This window comes from Melospiza georgiana, chromosome 16 (genome assembly GCF_028018845.1).
Source record: "Melospiza georgiana isolate bMelGeo1 chromosome 16, bMelGeo1.pri, whole genome shotgun sequence".
NCBI classification, from domain to species: Eukaryota; Metazoa; Chordata; class Aves; order Passeriformes; family Passerellidae; genus Melospiza; species Melospiza georgiana.
This window is the reverse complement of record NC_080445.1, coordinates 14,309,745-14,329,056: the sequence shown is the minus strand read 5'-3', so window position 1 is coordinate 14,329,056 and position 19,312 is coordinate 14,309,745. Positions and strand designations below refer to the sequence as shown.

Sequence of the window (19,312 nt, the reverse complement as noted above, 5' to 3'; positions counted from 1 at the left end):
GCTGCCCACACGGGCCCTGTCCCCGCTGTCCCAGCCTGGGTCAAAGCGGGGCAGGAGGCCTGGCCTCCAGCGGCGTGGGTCACACCCGGGCTCCACAGGGCTCAGCGGGCTCAGATCCAGCGCTCCCTCCTCCTTCTCCCTGCCCGCAGCCGTGAGCACACGAAGGTCTCTGTTCACCGCCGGCTGCCGGCCGAGGAGAAGGCGATCACGCCGGGCCCACGGCACTGCAGACTGCCCGCTGGCCGCGTCCCCCCGGCCAGAGCCCGACGGAACCGCTGCCCCTGTGAGGGAGGAGAGCTGGGTGCCAGCCGAGCCTCGGGGGAAGGGGTCGGGATCCCCGGACCGCGGCTCAGCCACCCCAGGGCTGGCTGCGACGCCGAGGTTGGAGGCTCTGGCGGGGTTCCGAGGAGCCGGGGCTGGGGTCTGTGCCCCGCTCACGGTGACAGAAGGACACATGGACAGACGGACACACGTGGGGAGTCCGGCGGGGCCGGGCCAGGGGCGGGGCTCGGTCCGGGGCGGGGCTCGGGGCGGGCGGAGTGGCGGGGCCGGGCCGGGCCGGGCCGGGCAGGGCTGGGCACGGCTCGGAGCGGTACAGCCGGAGCACCATGAACCGCTTCAAGGCGTCCAAGTTCCGGCACACCGAGGCGCGGCTGCCCCGCAGGGAGGTAAGCGCTGCGGGACCCGCCGGTACCGGGGGATGGCGGGGGCGGTGGGGCCGGGGCTACGGGCGGGCAGGGACAGGGACTGCCACGGGCACGGGGCAGGGCCGGCCCCGCCCCGCGGCACCGGCAGGGCGCGGTCCGGGCCCCGCGGCATCCCCGGTGCGGCGGGGCCGTGCCCGGGGCTCCCGGCCGCGGTGCGGGTGCGCTGCCCGGGCGGCCCCTCCTTGGCACCCGGTGCTGCTCATGCCGGTGTCGGCGGAGGATCCCGGCCCCGGGGCGCTCCGCAGGTGGGGCTGGAGGGGAACCCCAGCCCTGTCCTGGGCCGGTGCAGTCCCCCTGGCTGGCATGGGCTACCCGTCCTGCGGTGCCTGCTGCCCTCCTGCCGCTGGGCACGGCTGGCACACGGTGCATCCCCGGTTCTTGCTGCCCGCTGCCGTTCGGTATCTCGCCCTCCTGGTCTGTGCCAGCCGGGGAACCACACACCGAGTGTGAAACGCTGGGCCTCGCTCCTGCCATCCTGCTGTGCCACCCCGCTGCTGTGCCACCCCGCTGCTGTGCCACCCCGCTTCCGTAGGCACGGAGGAAGGGCAGGGCCCCTCGGGTGCTGCTGAGCCCCATCTCCCTGGCCATGAGCTGTGGAGCTCGGCACCGCTGGGGCCAGGCAGCTCTGGCAGTCTTGTGGGCAGCATAGAGCCGTGTGGTGCCCAGCTCTGGCCTCTGCTCCATGAATAACCAGCCCCAGTCATGCCAAGTGTCACAGTCCATCCTGGCACAGTGTTGGCAGTGCGTAGTCCTGCCCTGCTGTCCCCCAAACCACAGAGCTGGGCCAGGGCAATCTCTCAGGTCCCTGTCCCTACAGATTTGGCAGGGCAGGGGCAGAGATGCACGGGCAGGGCTGGGTGAGTCACATGGGGGGCATTACCAGCACACACAGCCCTTTTGGGGGCTCCCCGAGCTGGGTACCCTGCACCCAGCACCCCCTCAGCACCGTGGCCGTGAGTGAGGCTGCTGCTGCTCCCAGCCCTTGGGTGTGCACACACTCCCTCTCTGTAACTTCCCAGACAAGCTGTCCTTGCACGCACCCATGGCCTGTGCTCACACGCCTCTGCAAATCCAGCAAGCACCCAAAACATCTTCTGAGCTTCAGATGTGGGAGGGGACACGGTGCCCCCATGCCCATGGCGTGCCAGCCTCAGTGTGGCTCTGGTCACTGAAATCTCTGTGGGATGAATGTTTGTGAATTCCAGAGTTCAGATACATCACTGGCAGTGGGGAGTGTGGCTGTGCAGGACATGGCATCCTGCAGGCAGGGACATCCCATCATTGCTGTCCTGGTGCTGGTTCCATGGTGGAGGAGCTCTGAGGGGCAGCGTGGCCTCACTGTGTGCAGGATCTGCTCTGCAAGGCCTTTCCAAAAGCTTTTCCCATTCAGGCATGAAACATATCCTTGGAAGTGAGGCCACGCACTCCCCGTAGGGCAGCAGGTGGAGGAGGAACTCTTGTCACCAAGCCCATCTCAGGTGTCACAGCAGGAAGCTGTGCTGTGTCCCCAGCTGAGCAGCTGTTTATGGAGGCACAAGAGACACCCGACCTGGCTGGATCAGGAAGCGCAGTGTAAACATCAGGGATCACATCTGATGCTGCTCTTCAGGCAGCATCGGCAGGGCTCTGCTGCCAGATGGCCCTTGAGAGCTCACAGTTTGTTCCAGGGATGTAGCCAGGATGGTTTCATGTGCTCTCCTGGCCGTGCTGCCACGCTGCAGGGAGGATCACTGCCTTGAGGGCTGCTGCCTGTGTCTGGGGAAACTGTGGGGCCAGCATGGACCAGCTCTGTGAAACCTCACTGCAGGGATCCTGCAGGCACCCCTGGCTGCTGGAGGCCACATGTGGCTGGTGTCACATCTGGGGACCCAGTGCAGGGTGATGGGATGCAGATAGTGAGGCCCTTATTCCAGGGTCCTGCTCATGCTCCTGCCCTGTTCCCCATTCCCAGTGCACCCCCTGCCCACATGCTGGGTGTGGGGACAGAAAGCGGCCTTTGGCAGGAGAAGGGTTAACAGGTCTGCACAGCTGTCAAGGGAGGAAGTGCTGCAGGAGCCAGTGCTCCCCATCAGGCCTCAAACGGAAGTTGTGCAAGCAGAGGAAACCTGGGGCTCATGGTTTCCCTTCCCTACCCAGGTATCTGCTCAGTTTGTGGGGTATCCACTGCTCTGGACACCCACTGCAGCTCCAGGGGTGGCTGTGGGCACACAGGCCTGTGCCAGCCATAAACCACCTGCCGTTGCCACTGTCAAGGGTTGGACTTGGCCCTGGGAGTGCCAGGGAGCTCATGGCCCCTTGAGGTGGGGTGTCTGTGTCGCCTGGAGTGGGGCTGGCTGTCCCAGGGCCCCACGAGTGCAGTGCTCAGCCCTGGGACACACTGCAGAGTGGGGGTTTGGTTTTGGGGCTGTAATGCAGCTCCTTGGCTGTGTGTCTGTGTGGGAAGTGTGCTGCTGGAGGTGTTTATTGGCCCCAGTCAGCCACAGCTTGACCCTGTGGTGCTTCACAGCACAAGAGCTTTCATCCCATCTGGATTCTCTGGCACCAATTTATTGCAAAGACCTCTGACTGCTTCCCACAGTGGGACAGCCCAGAGATGGCACAGTCTGGGAGCTGGGGTGCTCCTGTGTGCCACTCTCCAGCCCCAGTGAGGGGCTGGGCTCTGTGGCAGGAGCAGGAGCAGCCACATTGGCCTGGGACACCCCAGAGGGTCAGGATAATCCCACATCTCTCCATGAGCATGGCAGCTCCTCTGGGGCTGGGGACTCTGCCCATGCTGTGCCAATGCTCCTGCAGCCCTGCCATAACAAACAGCCCCTGATGAGGTTTTTCCCTCTGTATTCCAGGCGTGGATCAGTGGTATCCGAGCGGGCTCTGTCCCCTCCTGTGGCAGCCATGTCAAGGCCAGCTGCCGCTGGATCGCCTTCAGCGCCGAGGCTGCCGGTGAGGCACAGGGGTCCCAGCACTGCCTGGGGGGTGGGATGGGTTTGTCCCAGGGGTCTGGGTGGTGGGTGAGTCCCCCCAGCCCCAGGGACACCAGGGTGAGTGGAGGAGGCTTTCCCTGAGATCCCCCAAAGTGCTGGCAGCCCCACACCTCGTGGCTGGCAGTGCAAAGCTGGGTGCCCCTTGTGTGTCCCAGGCTGGGGGGATTCCTGACCTGCTCCTGTGCCCTCTCCTGCAGGTGTGCTGGGCATTGTGCCCCTGGAGTGCCAGGATGGGGGCAAGAGGACCATATCTCAGCTCTGCTGCCACTCAGGTGGGTGTCAGTGCCACCTCCACAGGATGTGCTTGGCCCCGGGGGCTGAGTCCAAGCCTGGCAGGCTGTGGTGGGCTGTCTGCCAGGCAAGGGACATGGGGACCTGCCAGGGACCATCACCTGAGGGCAGGGTGACACCAGGAGGGGCTCTGCCAGGCTGGAATCAATCCATATTCATTCATCTCTCAGGCTGCAGTGAGGCCTGAACATGTAGCTCTTCCTCTCACCCATCCAGCACAGCCTTTCCACATTACTCATAGCACACCCTGAAATTCCCAGTACACCCAGTGCCAGGCTGGAGCTGGCATCACTGGGGCATCACTGCCTCCAGTGGCAGGAGGAACAGGCTGGACCAGAGCTCTGATGTGGGCAGTGAGTGTGGCAGAGAAGAGGCAGTGGCAGCATCACTGTGGCAGAGGAGCAGGGCTGTGAAACACTCTGGTGGGCACAGGGACGGGTGGTGCCACCTCAGGGTGCCCACCTCAAGGTGCTGGAGCAGCAGTGGCAGCCTGAGGGGCACTGAGCACCCATTTCCCCAGAATTACACCAGAGCAGCAAGATGGGGGCTGGTTCCAGCACTGCCTCCCTGTGTGTGAGCCTTGCCACCAGGAGGGTGCCCAGCCCGTGCCACCTCAGCCCCTGGCACCGGGAGCTCCCTCGGGCTGGAAGAGCAGGCAGTGTGAGTTCTTCTGCTCCCTGGGGAGGCCAGAGGGGCGCACGGGAGGCAGCGCCATCCCACGGCTTCCTAATGGGATCAGCAGGAGCCCTTTGAAGCGGCTGTGCCGGAGCAACGCCTCCTCCCGGGGCACGAATGGATTTTCTCTCCTCCCGGGTGGATGCAGCCGAGCGAGCTGCCTGCTCTTCATGCCTCCGGGGCCTGTCTCCTGGAAGCAGAAAAGTACACAGTGACCTACTTTTCTGAGCGTGCCAAATGCATCCGAGGGGCTGCTGCTGCTGCTGCTGCTGGTGCCAGCCCTCCTCCCGCCGGGCCGGAGCATCCCTGCCGCTGGCATGCCAGCCCGGGGTGACAAAGGAGCCTTGTCACCAGCGTGGCTCCAGCAGGACATGGCACAGACACCCTGGGGCTGTCCCTGCTGTGCCCTGTGGGGGTGCCATGGCACAGACACCCTGGGGCTGTCCCTGCTGTGCCCTGTGGGGGTGTCATGGCACAGACACCCTGGGGCTGTCCCTGCTGTGCCCTGTGCCCTGTGGGGGTGTCAGTGCATGGATCAGACAGGGGGATGCCCCTCCAGGGTTCCTACCCCTGCCAAAGGGGTGCAAGGCCCTGAGGGACAGAGTGGAGGGGGTCAGGCACTCACAGCAAAGCTGAGCTGCTCCAAAACGCCTTGAAGGGGCTGAAGCTGCCCCCCACTGCTGAGTGTGTAGGGAAGGAATCAGGCTGGGAAAGAGCAGAGGGGCAGACACACTGTCTGCAGAGGAAGGTGGGGACAAACCTCTGCCCTTCTCCTTCCAGATGTGGTCACAGACTTTGACTTCTCCCCCTTTGATCAGCTCCTGCTGGCCACAGGCTCTGCTGATGAGACGGTGAGTGCTCAGTGACAGGGGGGACAGACGCCTCATGACCCCCAGGGTGTCTCTGGGAGTCACAGCAGGGCTGGAGTGATGTAAGAGGAGCATGGGGTGGAGGGTGCCAGCTTTGGGAGAGAGGAGTGGGACATCCCCAGGGAGGGGGACAGAGCACATGGTCAAGGATCAGCCTCTTCCATCTGGGACCCCATCCCACCAAACTGCAATCACCTGGGAATGCTCAGGGACCTCAGGGACCAAACCCTGGGCAAGCAGCGAGCCCAGGTGGGCCAGGGTCCTGCTCACCTGCCCTGGCACTGACCCCCTCTCTCCTGGGGCTGCAGGTGAAGGTGTGGCGCCTGCCCGAGGGTGGCCAGGACATTCCCAGTGGCGCAGGGCTGACCCTGGGGCCCGGGGGGGCTCCAGTGGACACTCTGCAGTTCCACCCCACGGCAGACGCTGTCCTGGCCAGTGGTGCAGGGAAGAGAGTCACTGTGTGGGACCTGGGCCAGCAGCAGCCCCTGACAGGTAGGCAGGGCTGTGACTGCCCATGACACGTGTCCTCCTGTGTGTCCCTCCATGTGTTCTCCCCGTGTGTCCTCCCCATGTGTCTGTTCCATGTGTCCTCACCGTGCCAGTGCCTGGGCTCAGGGCCTGACCTCAGTGTCACCAAACAGGCAGCTCAGGTGGCTTTTTAGGCAGGGCACCACAGCCCCTTGTGCCCCTGCACAATGATGCAGAGGTGTGAAACACTCCGGTACTGCCAAAGGTGTCCACAGGAGCTCTGCTGGGGATCCCCTGGGTGACAGGCCCCTCTCTCTGCATGCCCAGGGCATGGGTGGATGTGGGTGCTTGCTGAGCAGCCTTGCCCAGACCTCAGCCACCCTGAGGGGGTGAGGAGATGGGTGGCAGCATGGCTCTGTGGCTTTCCCAGGGCTCCTGCTCTTTGTTTACAGCTGCCAGCAGCACAGGAACGAACACTCCCTGCACAGACTTAGCAGGGAAATATTCTGGTGGGAGAGTGATGGCTCCTGCCCCGCCTGCAGGAGGGACCCTGCTTGATCCTGGCCCTGACTGTGCTTTATCCCCACAGTCCTGGATTCCCACGGGGACCAGCTGCAGAGCCTGACCTGGAAGCGAGATGGGCACCTCCTGGGCACCTCCTGCAAGGTGAGCAGTGCCAGGGGGCGCCTCGGGGTGGCACGGCAGCGATGGGCTGGATGTACCCTGAACCTGGGGGGCACCCGTTTCACAGAATCCCACGGTGGTTTGGGTTGGAAGGGACCTTAAAGCTCGTCTCGTTCAGGGACACCTTCCCTTAGCCCGGGGTGCTCGGAGCTCCACCCAGTCTGGCCTGGAACACTCCCAGGCACGGGGAGCGTGGAGGGACGGGAAGTTTGGGTGTGGAGAGGGGCAGGAGCGGGGTCAGCGAGCCCGCGGGGAGGAGGGACGGGAGCAGCGCTAGATGGCGCCGGCCGCTCGCTGCGGGACGGGCCGGGAACGGCGGCGGGGCGGGCGTGCAAGGAGTGTGCGAGGGCAGTGTGCAGGGGGAGTGTGCAAGGAGTGTGCGAGGGCAGTGTGCAGGGGGAGTGTGCAGGGAGAGTGTGCAGGGGGAGCGTGCTAGGGGAGTGTGCAGGGGGAGTGTGCAAGGGGAGTGTGCGAGGGGAGTGTGCAAGCCGCAAGCCTCCCCAGGCCGTGCAGAGGCTCGGCAGGCAGCTCTGAGCGCGCAGCCCCAGCCCCGGAGCTGGGGAGGGAGGGACAGCAAAGCGTTCGCGGGGGGAGCCCCGGGGGCAGCCCGGCCCGGCCCGGCCCGCAGGGATGAGCCGGAGTGCCAGCGCAGGGATGGAGCCCCGTGCCCGTGTGCGAGCTGGGCACAGCGGGTGCAAGCCCAAGCCGTGCAGGCTGGGGTGTGGTTCTGCCCCTGTGGCTGTGGCTGGCACAATGCATGCTCCCCAAACAGCGCCCTGGCACCTGTGCACCCCCTCGCTGCCCTGCCTCTGTGCCCTGCCCGTTTGGCAGAGGGGTGCCAGGCAGGAGGGGGCTCGTTCTCCCACAGCACTGTCAGGATGGCATCTGAGGGTCAGGCTCCAGCCCTGGCCCTGCCTGGGAGGCTCCCTCCTTTTCTGGGAGCAGTTTTGAGTGTGTTGGGGTTCTGGGGGTGCCCCCTGCCCACAATGTGGGAGGACACAGTGCAAGCCATCCACAGGGATAGGCACTGCAGGCAGGAGAGTGATGGGCAGGAAGGGGAGGGCTGCTCACTCCAGCCTTCTGCCTTTTGCATCATGACATCCCACTGGCCCCAAGGTCCTTTACCCTCCTCTGTTTTCTTTTATCTCATCAGGACAAGAAACTGCGGATCTTTGACCCCCGAGCAGGCCCAGCTGCCTCCCAGGTATGTCCCCTCTGGATGTGCTGCAGGCAGCCCTGCCCAGGCTGCAGGGGGGTGAGCTTTGGTCCCCCAAACCATGCCAGCCCTGGCTGGGAGATGCCAGGAGCTGAGGGCAGGGGGAATAGGGCTGTCCCCTTAACCCTGGTGGCATTCAGCAGGGGGACCCTGCCCTCCCACCAGGCCAGGGAGCACCCCCAGTGCAGTGGGACATGGCAGGCAAGCCCTGTGTGTGTGAGGGCTCTGGGCTCTGCAGGCTCTGCCCTGCCCTGTGGGAGCTGGACCAAAGGCTCTTGGGCATGAGGACCCACCAAGGGCTAGGCCTGGGCAGCTGGATCTGCACAACTCAGCAAATAACAGTGATTAGGAAATAAGGAGAGAATTTAAGCCCTGACGTCAAGTTCAAACAGCCTCTTATTAGAGGTTTCCTGTGGCTTGGGGGCTCTGGCTGCAGAAGGGGCTGGAAGCCCTTGGGAAGGGAGGGATGCAGTGGAGAGCAGGGTGGGATGGCTGCAGTGGGCTCTGTCATTCATGGTGGATCTCCTGCTGCCTGTGGGCTCAGGAGCCAGTGGCTCTGGTGACAGTGCCCGGGCACAGTGATGGAAGGGAGCCAGAGCTCCAGGGCTGCACCAGGACTTTCCACCTGCTCCTGCACATAACCCAGGTGCCGAGCTCCCCAAAGGCCCCTGGGTGCTTCCTGCAGTACAAATGATGCCCTGACCCTTCAGGCAGCCTTATAAACACCCCAGCACAAAAAATAAGCACAGACCCAGGGGTGACATGTGCGGACGAGCCGGGGCAAAGTGCTGCCAGCGCTCCAGCCGCTGCCACAACCCTGTCCCGCCCCAGTTGCCTCAGCATGGCTGGAAGATCCCATTCTCTACTCCAAAATTTATCCACTGCTGGCCTCAGTGCTCCCCTCCCCTCGTGGCCCCCCTTCTCCCCCTGCCAGACCTGTCGGCTCGTCTGATGGCGGAGCTGTGAGTGCGATGGGCTCGAGCCAAGTCTCCTGGGGAGGGTGGACTCTGTCTCACTGAGCTATTAAAAATAACGTGTGAATGATGGTGGCTGTTCAAAGCAGGCAGTTCACTTCCCTCCACCGCTGTCTGATCCAGCCCGGGGCCGGCACTCTGTGTTTGCCAAGAGAAATATTCACCTTCACTGCCGCGGCCCTGCCCAGCCGCCTCGCAGTGCACGGAGATGTTTAGTCTTGGAGAAGTGCTCTGCTGAAGGGGAAAACTTTAAAATGCCATAAATCCTCTGGAACTTTGTGCAGGGCTTGCTTAGCCAAGAAGAATAACGCTCCTGGGTTTTGTTCTTTTCTTTTTTCCCCATGGCTGGAGGGCTGGGTTGGTTGGAGAATCTCCTTCTCCCCCGGGTGATGCCGGGGCCGTGCCAGCACCTCGCAGGCTCCTGGCTTTGAAGTTGCCTGGGTTTTTTTTGCAGAGGTGAGCTGCAGGATGGGTTTCCCAGCTGTGCTGGCCCCTGCAGCGCCGTGGGCTGGGTTTCCTCACAGCCAGCACAGGGTCCTGCTGCTGGCTCACCCTGAGCCCTGTGTGGAGCTGAGAGCCAGCCCCAGGCTGCTCCTCCGGCTGGATTTCTTAATTTGCCAAGCCTGCCTCATTAAACATTCCTTTGTTTAGAGCAGGGGAAAAGAATTGAGAAGGAGCTAAAATAAGCTCAGGGAGGAATGGTCGCTCCTCCTAATACCTGCTGCTCTCTCAGGCACCGTGGATGTGGCACAATGGGGTTGGGGACCGAGGGTGGGTGACAGGGAGGGTGACTGGCAGGCTGCCCACACCCTGGGGCCGTATCCCCGCCAGGTCCTGACCCTCCATTCCCAGCTATGCCCTTAGCAGCTATTTTGAGCATATCCCAGCAGCGGGCAGACGCGTGTGACGCAGCGTGGCCGGGCTCTGGCTGACCCCGTGGGGTGCCTGGTATGTACCCGGGGCCATCATTTCCCTTGGGAGAGCAGTGGCCTCATCCTGCTGGATGCCCATCCTTTGTTGCAGCCCCTTTGTGAGCATCAGGGCTGTGCTCACACCCTAGGGCTGCTCTCAGTGCCCTAAACTGGCAGCGGAGATGCCAGAGCTGCCCTGGGTCCTGCCTTGCCACCCCATGGGGCCACGCTCCTGCTGCTGGCTGGGAAGAGAGTTCTGTGAGTTCTGTGCTCTGCCTTATCCCCTCCCAAGGCCATGCTGCCCTGTCCTCCCCTCCCACAGGGCTGTGGTCGCCCTCCTCGCCTTGACCCTCCCCCTGGACGCGAGTCACAGCCTCTCCCTTGTGTCGCTGGTCCTGCCCTCACCCTCCTGCAATCCCCGTGCAAACCCCACCAAAGGTCCCTCACCTTGGTGAGACAGGGGACACAAGGCTGAGCAGGGAAGCTCCATACCCATATCCATATCCATACCTACCCAGCTCATGCCTCAGCTGGGTCACCAGCAGTGTGGGGCACTGATTCAGATACGCCCTGGGCTACCAGGGTGGCATCTCTGCTTGCCCGCTGCTCCAGCCACCCTGCCCTGGGTACAGAGCCCATGGGCCACGTCCTGCTGCCCTCTGTGTGTGCATCTGGCCAGCACCTGGGGCAGGCCTGGGACAGGCGCCGTCCGTGTGGAGCTGGGGGCAGCCGCTGAGTGGGATGAGAGGAGCCGGCTCCGTTCTCACGAGAAACTTCCTCCGCCGGCGTTTGGGCAGGGCCGAGGGCGAGGGAACGGCCCCGCACCGGGCCAGGCCCGCCCCGCTCGCCTCGGGATGAGCCGCGCTAATGAGCGGGGCCGGGGCTGAGGGCGCCCGGGGACAGCTGTGACAGTGTCCCTGGGGGCTGTCCCCGCCGGGGTTTGTCCCCGCAGGCTGGGCCGGGGCAGTTCAGTGATGGGCAGAGCCGGGGCTCACAGTCTGAGCACAGCCGGGGCTGTCCCAGCCCTGCTCAAGGTTCTGGGGGGAAGAGGAACTCCAGCCCCTGCCCCAAACCACGGCCACCATCCCATCAGCTGTGCCCCAGTGGGAGACACGCCATGGAGAGGGTCCCGTGGTGGCAGGGTGATGCTGTGCAGGGTGGAGATTCAGTTTTGGGGTGATCTGACCCACAACCAGAACTCCAAGAACCCTGACATGTCACCTCTGCCCAGGATCCAGCTGTCAGCCCAGGGCTGGCTGGGGACCCCTTGTCATCATCAGGACGTAGAGAGACTCCAGCCTTCCTCCCACTGCCCCATCACCACGGCGTCCCACGCTGGGGTCACCCCGGGGGTACCTGACTCCCAGCCTCGGCAGCAGCTTCCTCCGGGCTGGGGGAAGGCCCACAGCATCCCACATTCCCAAGGAGACCGTGGGAAGCTATGAAAAAGTTGGCCTGACTCTGGGCAGCCTATTTATAGCAGCGCACGCTCGGCGCTCTCATGCTCCCGTTCCCCAGCGTAGCTGCACGGGACTGTTTACATTTCCTCTGCTCCGCTTCCCCCAGCCCGTCCTTCCCAGGAATGCTGCTTGGAATGGCAGACATGGGGAAGTCGAGGAGGATCTGGAACGAGCCAGAGGCATCTCAGGGGTGTGGGTGTGTGTGGTGGCACTGGATTGTCCTTGCCTGGGTGCCCGTCCCTCCCACTGGGAATGGCCTCAGCAGCTGAGGCCCACGCAGGCTGGCATCTCCGTTTCTGGGGCTCCTCGTGGTATTTCAGGAGCCCCAGCTGGGACTGACCTGGGACTCCTGGCAGGCTGCTCTGCAGTGGGCAAAGGTGTTTTGGGATTTGATGGCGTCATAGCAGGGCTGGTGGGGCTGGTGGCTGCAGGAGGAGGAGAGAGGCAGCAGAGGAGGGCTGGCTGCTGGCTGCTGCAGCCTGCCCACCCCCCTGGCCAGCAAATCCCCCTCTCCTGCCCCACCCCAGCCTCCTGGTGTCTGTGCCCACTGGGAGCCCACCATCTTCTGCCCTCACTGTGCCCACAGCATCCTCTGGGGCATGGCCTTGGCCTCACCAAGGGCAGGAGGGGTTGGATGGAGCAGGGGGGCCGTGCTGGTGGTGGGGGGACAGGCAGAGCCTGCTGGTGCCCAGTTCCCCAGGGCACAGGGGCCTCACAGCAATGCTGCCCTGGCCAGTGGGACTGGGGAGGTGGCGTGGGCAGCAGGGGACTGTCCTGGTCCCTGCCCCGTGTGACACACACACACCACACACCTGGCAGAGGGCAGGGCCTGTGCTGGCAGTGTGATGGCTGCTGGAGCAGCCCCCCAGCTCTGTGGGGTCCCTGCACTCCCCTGGGGCAGGTGGCAGCTCCTGGGCTCCTCGAGCTCCAGGCAGGGACCAGGAGTGGGGCTGGCCTGGGAGAGGCTGCTCTGTTCTCCTGGTTACCTCTGGAGTAGCTGGGATTTGGCAAGGGAAGGACATCACTCACATTCCTGTTCGGAGAGGAGGATTCGGTGCGTGGTTAACCCTTTCAGCTCCAGGGGAGCCGTTCCTCTGCTGCCCACGGCCTCGTGGGTGTGCAAGGAGCAGCAGCTTCCCCAAGTGCACGTACCCGGTGTGGGTGTCTGTCCCCAGAGTCCCCCACAGTGCCCTGGCCAGAGACCCCTCCTGCCCTGGCACCGCCTGGCAAAGGGGCAGCTCAGCCTGGCACTGGAGCCTCCTGTGCCCACGCAGATCCCAGATCCCGCTGCTGGGGTTGCTTCCCACGGGGATCAGATGTCCGTGGGCTGTTAGCCACGGGCAGGGCTGAGCTGTGCCAGCCCTGCCAGCCACGGGGGCTCTGCCAAGAGCAGAGCTTTGACCCCCGCGGCCACCTCCCGCCCTGCCAGCCCCAGGGCTCTGCCCCGGGCTCCCACCTCCGGCTCTCCCTGCCCTGCATCCGGCTCAGGGTGACGGCTCCGGGGAAACAGGGATCGCCTGGGAGCCGGAGCAGCCCTGGCTTTGTGTGGGGCTCTCGCAGGCAGCCGGAGCGGCCGCTCCCTGCGGGCAGCTGTTCCCAGCTCCCGAGCCCGCGCAGCGCTGCCAACAGCTGCGCCCGAGCCCTGGGCCCCCGCAGCCCCGGGGCTGCACCGGGAGAGGGGCTGGGACCCCCACGGAAACCAGCACCTCACCCCAGCCTGCCCAGGAGGGATCGGCTGGGACTGGGAGAGGGGCGGTGCTGGAAACTCTCCCCATGCAGCCCATCTGGCTCTGAGGAGGGGGCTCAGGCTCCCCCCAGCCTGGGCTGCCCAAAACCGGCAGGGCTGGATCCGTGCAATGAGCTGGGCACTGTCAGGGAGCTGGGAAGCTCCCTTGGCCCAGGGCTGGTGGGCTCCTTGCAGCTGCCAGGGGGACAAGGCTCAGGAGGGACACCCGTCCCTTGGGCTGTGGCTGGTTCCCTGCTCCAGGGGTTCCAGCATCACTCCGGAAAGCTGCCAGGGTCTCTGCCCAGCTCTGCCAGCCCCGCGGGTGCACAGCAGCCCCACGGGTGCCCCAGGGCTGAGCCACACCAGTGTCCACCCTCAGTGCCAGCCCACACCGCCCCGTCCCTGCCAGGACCCTCTGCACCAGGGGAGCTGCTGTCCGCACGCTCACCTCTGGCAACATCTGCACAGGCTGAGCACGGAGCAGCCCAGCCTCCCGCATACTTGCTGCCATACGTACAGCTCAGCCGGGATGGAACTAATGCAGAAAACATGGCCCTGAGCCGCAGCCGGCTGCCGGGGGCTGGGAGAACGGCAGCATCACCCTGCCCTCCCAAACCCTGCCACCGCCGCCAGGGGCTCCCGGGCACTGCCGCTGCCCCGGGCACTGCCAGCACCGCCAGGGGCTCCGGGGCACCCGCGGGACCCAGGGCCGCGGAGCCGAGGCCGTCACTCGGTTATGGGATCTGCAGATGTTGGGCCACGCGGCTCAGGTGCAGAAGTGCTCTCCTGGCTGACACGCGGGCTGGCCCCAGCTCCTGGAGTTTCCATCCCTCTTGGCAGCGATCCTGGGACACGTTCCCTTCTCCAGGTCCTTTCCCTGCTGGGTCCGTGCCAGCGTGCTGGCGCTGGGGGCCCGGAGCTCCTGCCCCACATCCTGGCCTGCGGCTGGGAGCTCCGGGCTGGGCCGGGCCGGCGCTGCCTCTCCAAGGGAGCCGTGTTTGTGCTGGCAGGGCAGCTGCCGTGACGGAGCCAGGGCACGACGGGCTTGGCACCGCGCCCCTGCTCCCACCCTGGCTCTCTCCAGAGAGTGGCATCTCTGTGGGGTGGAGGCTGCTCCAGCAGAGCTTCTCCAGCGAGGTGTGACCCCTCCATGGCCCCTCTCTGGCTGCTGTGGTGGCAGAGCCTCGCTGGTGGTCACAGTGCTCACACCAAGGGGGACACAGCTCATGCCCCCAGGCCTGGTGCCCCTGCCCTGCACAGAGGTCCTGGAAGCGCCGTGCCAGGTTTGGCTCTGGCAGAGCCCTGCACTTTCCCTGCCAGCTCCGAACTCGTTAGCAGCCAGTTCTTGGCGCTGCTCAATGAGAGCGAGGGGCTGTGAGTGCTGCCTGTGCCGCGGGCCAGGGCTGCCTGCAGCTCCCACTGGGGTGCCTGAACCGCAGGGCCCATCTGGGCACCACATGGGAGCTGGGAAACACACTCTGACAGCCCCGTGGAAGCTCTTCCCCTCCTGTCTGCAGCAGGACCAGGATGGGGACAGGATGTGGGCTGGGGGTCCCACCCCACAGGGAGCCAGGGGAGAGGTGAAGCAGGGTGCAGGGGATTAGAGCACTCTGGTGAACATGGCCAGGCTCATCTTGCCGTGTTTCAGTAGCGTCTGGGCACACACGGGGCACCCAGCTCCAGGAGCCAGGATTCAGCATGGATAAAGAGCCTGGCATGCAGCCAGGGAAGTAAGTGCCTCTGTCATCATCGCCATGGCAGAGCCTCCTCTTGTGTGTGTGGCACGGAGCAGCTTCCTTGCAGCACTCTGTCCCCCTCACCCGGGTGTGGGGAGAGCCCTGGGGACACGGGAGCCATTGTCACACTCACCTTACCTGCTCCCACCCTCCACTCCTTGCTGGGAGCTGGGCCAGCTGCTCCACAAGGCAACCACGCTGGCAGGGGGGCAGTCAGGGCTGTCACTGCTTGCGGGCTGTCCCCACTGCACTGTCCCCAGGGCAGCTCTCAGCAGGGCCAGCGCTCGCTCCACGTGCTCAGGCTGGTGAAGCACACGTCCCCTCAGCGTGTCCAGCAAGGCTGGCAGCAGTTCTGACAGCCCTGTCTCCTGTGCCTTGCAGAGTGTCCTGGGACACGACAACAACAAGGACTCCCGGCTGCTCTGGATGGGCTCCAGCGATTGCCTCATCTCCGTGGGGTTCAGCCAGGTACAGTCCCTGCCAGGAGGTGGCCCTGGCACCTCTGGCATGTTCCAGCCCTACTCCCTGTGGCCGCTGTGCCAAAGCACCCCAGGTGCTTTTTGGGTGGCCTGTCCCCCATGAGAGCAGGAAGTGCCCTCTCCAGGTGCCCTGGCCCTTGCTGGGGTGCTGGAAGGTGACTGGTGAAGGTGGTGGCACCGTAGAGCCACCCAGTGCCCACTGATGCTGTGTCTGTGTCCCCGCAGATGCGGGAGCGGGAGGTGAAGCTGTGGGACACGCGGAGGCTCAGCGGGGCAACGCTCACCATGGCTCTGGACACCTCACCTGGGTAGGGATGGGCACTCAACATGGGCTGGGAGGGACAGCGGTGGAAATGTCGTGGTCAGGGATCCATCAGGGGTGTGGTGGTGGAGCAGGAGCTGGCGGAGAGCTCTTGGAACCAGCAGCACTCGGCCACAAGGGTGGGGACAAAGCTGCAGACCGTGCAGCTGCATCCCCGTCGCCATTTGGGGGAGGTGAGAGGCAGAGGCAGTGCTGGCGAGGGCACGGAGGTGCTCTGTAATGCCGTGGTGGGTGGTGGCGCTGCTGGGGACACTGTCTGAGGTGGCTGCTGGCCGGGTGGGGGTTTGTGCACTGGGGCAGCATCACAAGATGCTGCAGGCGAGTGAATCCCTTTGGCGCTGCTGGAGCGGCTCAGCCCTGGCCTCCCGCTCCTGCCGTGCTCTGTGCCGCTCCCGCCGTGCTCTGTGCCGCCGTGCCCGCCCAGCCGTGGCCAGCCCCGCTCACCGGGCACCGCCGGGAAGCGGAGAAGGAGCCTTGGCTGTGTAAGGGGTCAGCGCCCCCTGTCACGGCACGATGGAGCCGTGTCCGTCTGCGGGGCGCTGCCAGGGCTGGAAACCCTCCAGCTAGAGCCGGCCTGGCCTCTCCCACGCTGCCCAGAGAGCTGGCCTGGCGTCACCGTGTGGGCAAGAAAGTGGGAGGAGGAGGAGGAGGAGGCTGTGCCTTCCTCCCACAGGGTGATGGGGCTGGGGGCACAGTTGTTGGGATGCACTGGAGGCCACCAGCTCTTGCCAGGGCTGCAGGCAAAGCCCTGGGACCCTCTGTGTGTGCCAAGCTGGCTCTGTGATGGTCTGGGATGCTGGGGCAGGCTGGGGGATCAGGGTGAGGGGCTGAGTGTGCTGTGACAGCCCCTGCCTGCATGCCCCACACCAGTGCCAGCTCCAGGACAGTGCTGGGGGCTGCCAGGACAGACAGGAGGGGAGAGGAGAGGACCTGCCTGGGCACGGTGGGGTGAGGTTGGTGTGGAGAGGCTGCCTGAGCATCCCTGAGCCTCCTGCCAGCTGCTGGGGAGCAGCCTGCAGCTCTCCTGCTCAGTTCAGTGAGCAAAGCCACCACCAGTGTCCAGTGAACGCTCTCAGGGAGGCTGGGGCTGCTGCAGGGGGACACCTTGGGGTCCATTATTGCCCTTGGCGGAGAATCCAGCGGGAATTACCCCGAGCCAGCCGGGTAAATGGGATGCAGGCGCTGCTGTGCTCGGCCCCCTGAGCACAGGCTGCAGTTATTTTGGCTGCCGCGTTTATCGGCTCAGGAATGCGGCTGGCGGGCGCTGCCTGCGCGTCACTCCGGGGCCCTCCGGCCCGCGGCTGCGTGCGGGGCCCGCCGAGAGGGGCCGGGGGCGGCGGGGGCGAGCGGAGAGCCCCCCTCGGTGTGGGGAGGTGCTGCTTTGAGGCCACCGCGCTTCCAGCCCCGAGCGCTGCCGCCTGTAAATCTGGCGGGGATGACAAATGGCGGAGGGGATTTGGGCTGGCTCCGGGCGGGGGCCGAGCTCCCCCTCCGGCAGAGCCATCCCCAGCACGGCCGCGACACTGCGGAGCCGCGGCAGGGGCACGGGGTGGATGCTCTTGGGGTCACCGGATCACCAGATGTGCTTGGGGCAGGGTTGGAACGGGGGGACAGGCACTGAGCCCCGGGGATGGCTGTTGTGATATATGTTAGATCATTTATAACACTGTGGATCTGTGGCCGTGGTGCCCAGTGCGGGGCACGGACGCTGCTGGGCAGTGCAGCGGTGCCGGGCCGGGAGCGGGGCGTGGGGAGCCGCAGCAGCAGCAGCAGCAGCAGCAGCAGCTCGTTGAAGCTCTTTGAGGAAGCAATCAGTGGGCGGGCAGGAAACTCATACCATTCATTACTGACGCCAGGCCGGCAGGAAGGGGAGCCCGCATCCCCACCGCATCCCCACCGCGCCCGCCGAGCCGGCACCGCGCGTCCCCGTGGCACCCCAAAGCAGGGCCACGGCGAGCCCCAAGGTGGGGGACACCCTAGTGTGCTCCCCCCAACACCCCCAGTGTGCCCACAGCAACACCAAACCCATCAGGCTGGTTGTGGCCTATCCAGCATCCCTGAGAGAGGGCAGGGAGTGGGAGGCACCGGCCCCATGGACCTCCACATCAGCCTGTGCCTTTTGGGGGTTCTCTTTCCCAAATCCTGAGCAGGTGAGATATTTCTGACCACACAAATATCATTTTCAAAGCATGTCAGGGCCATGCTTAAGAGCTGACCCCACCAATTCCCAGACCCTGAGGAAACAGGAGGTGAGAGGTGTGGGTGGCCATGGCCCCTCTCTGCATCCTGGTCCTCAATGTGCCACCCCTGGGTACCTGCTGTTCCTTCAGCTCGGGTTTTGTCCCCGCCTGGCCCCCTTTAATTAGATCAAGGAGCAGCAGGGCAGGAGCCAGGAAGGGGCCTCAATAGGTTATTGTTGCCCTAAATTGTAACCAGCACCAGCGGGGTTGGGTTACCGGCTCTGACTTGGGGTCACCGAGCAGACCCCGCTGCACGCCTGGCAGGCAGCACAGCACTGCCTGGGGACAGTGCTGTCACCACCGTGGTGACAGGAGAACAGCGCCTTCCTGGCATCAATGTCCTGATAATGTCCCCAGGGAGGCTGGGGTGCCACGGCCGGCTCAGGGCTAGGGCTGGATCAGCAGGGATGAGATCTGGGGTCAGCAGAGGTGCTCGTGGGGTGTTCCAGCAGTGGGCATGTCCCTGCAGGGCAGGATGGTGGTGGGGCTGAGGGATGGGGACAGCTGGATCCCCACCACCCTTCACGGTGCTAAGTCTGACAGAGCTGGGAGGTGCCACAGCCGGGACCTGTGTGCAGCAGGGAGTTGGCACAGCAGGATGTTTGTGGAGGGATTTGGGGCTGTTTGGGCCATTTTGGGTCATGGTAGGTGATTTGGGGCTCTCTGAAAAAACCCATCCCAGCAGGAAGAACCCTGAGCAGGACAGGGCCACTGCTGTCCCCATACCCCTGCAGATCCCAGAGATGCCTGGGCTGACACGTGCTTGCCATCAGAGGAAAGGGGTTTTTCCTGCCCCAGTTCAGCTGCCACCCTCAGACACAAGGAAGGGGAGAGGCCACCCCACCCCATCAGGTGTCACCCCAGTGGGACCCATCCCCACGGGCAGCCACATGAAGGGGTTAAGGCGGGGCAGGCACCCAGCCCGTGTGGCCTGTCCCGTAATTCCACTGGGTAAAAATAGCCCAGCGCTGGGGCGGGATGGCAGCGCCCAAATCACTCCCAGATGAGCCACAGCCTCAGTGGCCACACGGTGCTCCTGGCCTCCCCAGCTCTGCGGGAAGATGATGAGCTCCAAAGCTCTTCCTGGCAGCACTGGGCTCTGTGTGATGGGCACACGCCTGTCCTCCCCCCAGAGATTGGGCATTCAGATCCCCGGCACTGAGCCATGACCCCGCGGGGCTCTGCTGCAGACCTGGGGGACCCAGGGGACCTGTCTTTGGTTTCTGTGGGGCCATGCCTGCAACCAGGGGTGATTTTGGGAGACCAGAGCCCTCCAGCCTTGCCACGTCAGGGTGCAGGCAGGATCTGCCCCGGTGAAGCTCCTCCCGTTGTGGCTCCCCGCCGAGCCCCCATCCTGCCGGTGGCTCTGCCCGGGGCTGTCGCTCACCGGCCCCGCCGGATCGCACAGAGAGAGGGAGATTGTTTTTTGGGTCCATTTCAGGGCGTTTTGCAATCCTTGTCGGCACTGATTCAGCTCGCAGGAATTAGCAGCGCCGCACGATGTGCCGCTCTTGGAGCGGCTCTTGGCGCACGACGGGGCTGGCAGTGGCCAGGAGAATTTTGTGCTGGGATT

At 64.8% G+C, this 19,312-nt stretch overlaps 1 protein-coding gene across 2 annotated transcripts in view; it reads left to right on the top strand.

Annotated features, from left to right (window-relative positions):
* Positions 1–562: 562 nt before the first annotated feature.
* Positions 563–19,312, top strand: part of LOC131090354 (mitochondrial import inner membrane translocase subunit TIM16-like) — a 38,711-nt gene continuing 19,961 nt past the window's right edge. For both annotated transcript variants that reach the window (XM_058035664.1, XM_058035662.1), the window contains exons 1-9: positions 563–668; positions 3,551–3,647; positions 3,886–3,960; positions 5,435–5,505; positions 5,832–6,015; positions 6,581–6,657; positions 7,829–7,879; positions 15,080–15,166; positions 15,403–15,485. In XM_058035664.1, coding sequence (XP_057891647.1) covers positions 609–668; positions 3,551–3,647; positions 3,886–3,960; positions 5,435–5,505; positions 5,832–6,015; positions 6,581–6,657; positions 7,829–7,879; positions 15,080–15,166; positions 15,403–15,485 — 785 coding nt within the window. In that variant the 5' untranslated portion in view covers positions 563–608. The remainder of the gene's footprint in view (positions 669–3,550; positions 3,648–3,885; positions 3,961–5,434; positions 5,506–5,831; positions 6,016–6,580; positions 6,658–7,828; positions 7,880–15,079; positions 15,167–15,402; positions 15,486–19,312) is intronic.